The sequence below is a fragment of the Bubalus bubalis genome, chromosome 2 (assembly GCF_019923935.1).
Source record: "Bubalus bubalis isolate 160015118507 breed Murrah chromosome 2, NDDB_SH_1, whole genome shotgun sequence".
NCBI lineage: Eukaryota > Metazoa > Chordata > Mammalia > Artiodactyla > Bovidae > Bubalus > Bubalus bubalis.
Window position 1 is genome coordinate 23,039,212 of NC_059158.1, and position 2,878 is coordinate 23,042,089.

At 41.1% G+C, this 2,878-nt stretch overlaps 1 protein-coding gene across 1 annotated transcript; it reads left to right on the forward strand.

The window, feature by feature from the left end:
- The first annotated feature begins 871 nt into the window (after positions 1-871).
- On the forward strand, positions 872-1,813 carry LOC102410152 (olfactory receptor 2G3-like). The gene has a single exon (XM_006056112.4). It carries the CDS (start codon positions 872-874, stop codon positions 1,811-1,813), a length of 942 nt encoding a protein of 313 aa, XP_006056174.4.
- Positions 1,814-2,878: the final 1,065 nt, after the last annotated feature.

Consider the following 2,878-nt stretch of genomic DNA (forward strand, 5'->3'; position numbering starts at 1 on the left):
GAGGTTTGCTCTGAATATGTTCATGAATTTACATCACTAATAAGTGCTAGGATAAATAAGTAGACTAATCCTTAAAGGAAATAGATTTTTGAAATCATGTGTGCATAATGATTAAATATTTATATATAAATGTTAATATTATTCCTTTCAATAGCCAAATGTTTGCCATTTTATGGGAAAAATAATCTCTGTAATCTCCAGAAGTAGGCTGTTATTTATATATATGAAAATCCTGGTGAAAAAATGCTCAACTCAAAATTACAGTTGAAGAATTGAAATATTATTTACACATATTATACATCAGTATTACTGAGTTTTCCCCATTTAATTTGAATGATTTTTCATAAACTATAAGTTAATCACATGCATTTTATTCTTCTGCTATTCTTTATTTTTTTGTAATAAATTTTATCTCACCTTCTAATAGTTATCTCTCAAGAAAATTCTTAAATTAGCCATCATGTACCTCTCTTTGTAGTCTGGGCTTTATTGTCATTTGCTGCAGCTTCTGAAGGACATTGCCAAAATTTATTCTATGGAGCACAGTAATTTCTCTCAGAGTCAGTGTTTCAAAGAGAAATTTTAAAAGGTTGATCTTGGCTTTCCTGGTGGCTCTACTGGTAAAGAATCTGCCTGTAATGTAGGAGGTGCAGGTTAGATCCCTGGGTCAGGAAGGAGGAAATGGCAACCCACTCCAGTATTCTTGCCTGGAGAATCCCATGGACAGAGGAGCCTGACGTGCCTACAGTCCCTGCAGTCGCAAGAGGCAGACACAACTTAGCAACTAAACCACCACATTGTGACCAGAGCTCAATACATTATCCTTTCTCTAAATTCTTACAATGTTTTCCTCCTTTTTGTGAACAGGGTGATGGGCATGAACAGTAGCAGTGTCAAAGAAGACGTTGTCCTGGTGGGCTTCTCTGATCAGCCCAACCTAGAAAAGATACTCTTTGTGGTGGTTTTGGTATCGTATCTCCTGACTCTGGCGGGAAATACAGTCATTATTCTGATCTCCTCTATAGACTCTAAACTCAGAACACCCATGTACTTTTTCCTTACTCACCTCTCCCTAGTTGATATCTGCTTTACTACCAGTATTGTTCCCCAGCTGCTGTGGAACCTAAGAAGACCAGCCAAGACCATAACAGCCCTGGGCTGTGCTGTCCAGCTCTACATCTCTCTGGCTCTGGGCTCCACTGAGTGCATCCTCCTGGCTGTAATGGCTTTTGATCGCTATGCTGCGGTGTGCAAACCTCTCCACTATGCAGCCATAATGAACCCACGGCTGTGCCAGGCTCTGGCAGGGGTTGCGTGGCTGAGTGGAGTAGGAAACACTCTCACCCAGAGCACTGTCACTCTCTGGCTGCCTCGCTGTGGACACCGGCGGCTCCATCATTTCTTCTGTGAGGTACCCTCAATGATTAAACTTGCATGTGTGGACATCCACGCCAATGAGGTCCAGCTATTCATTGCTTCATTGGTCTTGCTCCTCTTGCCCTTGGCACTGATATTGATGTCCTATGGACATATAGTCAAGGCAATTATTAGGATCAAGTCAGTCCAGGCCTGGCACAAAGCCCTGGGGACATGTGGATCCCACTTGATGGTAGTGTGCCTCTTCTATGGGACCATTACAGCTGTTTACATCCAGCCCAACAGTTCTTATGCCCATACTTATGGGAAATTCATCTCCCTCTTCTACACAGTAGTGACTCCAGCCCTCAATCCTCTCATCTACACACTGAGAAATAAAGATGTGAAAGGAGCACTGGGAAGACTTTTTCACAGAGCCAGAGACCTAGGCTTATAAAAAAAATGAAGCTGAGCACACAGAGGTTGATTTTTTGATGGCAAAATGAAGCTGAAAGTCATCTTGTACATTCTTTCTGTAAAGAAACACTAACCTATAAGGAACACACACAATCATCACAGTCTGCTACTCAGCCTCAGAATCATCGGTCCTCGCAACCTCTTTCCCAGGCTTCTTTTGGACCCTTTGAAGCTGCCATCTCCCTACACCCTTTAATTGTCCATTATTCACGTAATTTCTGTTTCTTGCCCTCCCTTCCTGCTTTTTTTCAATCTTCCTTCCCTTTTTCCACTGTTCATTCTATTTTTCCAATTGTTCTCTCCTGTATTACCACTTGCCTTCCCTTCCTTCCTTTTTGTTGCTTCCTTCCTTTCCCCCTTTTTAGTCTTTCATTTCTTTCCATTTTTATGAGGTGCTTAACAACCAGTTTCCTGGCTGCTTCTACACTATATCCCTTCCCAACAGTATTCTAACAATTTCTGGAAACAACTCTGTCTAAAAGTAATTTCCCGTTTATCACAATAAAGAGCTTTCATTTGCTGTGCGGTGTCCAGTGCAGAGAATAGACTCTAAATGTGTGGATTTTAACTCCACAACTTCCTTTCTGAGCTTGTGAAAATTTTGTCAAAGCTTTTTTGTATCATATTTACTTAGGAGTAAAAAATGAATGAAACGTCATTATTATGTTTATTAAAAGATCCAAAAGGCAATGTAGTATAAGTTCAAGAGGCTTTTCTTTGTTCATTTTGTGATGCAAATGCCTGACTTAAGCTGACCTGCCTCTTGAGAAACCTATATGCAGGTCAGGAAGCAACAGTTCGAACTGGACATGGAACAACAGACTGGTTCCAAATAGGAAAAGGAGTACGTCAAGGCTGCATATTGTCACCCTGCTTCACCCTGCTTATTTAACTTCTATGCAGAGTACATCATGAGAAACGCTGGGATGGAAGAAGCACAAGCTGGAATCAAGATTGCTGGGAGAAATATCAATAACCTCAGATGTGCAGATGACACCACCCTTATGGCAGAAAGTGAAGAGGAACTCAAAAGCCTCTTGATGAA

Excerpts from the sequence above, each read along its gene's own strand:
- LOC102410152 (XM_006056112.4), top strand. The coding sequence starts at position 872 with ATGGGCATGAACAGTAGCAGTGTCAAAGAAGACGTTGTCCTGGTGGGC.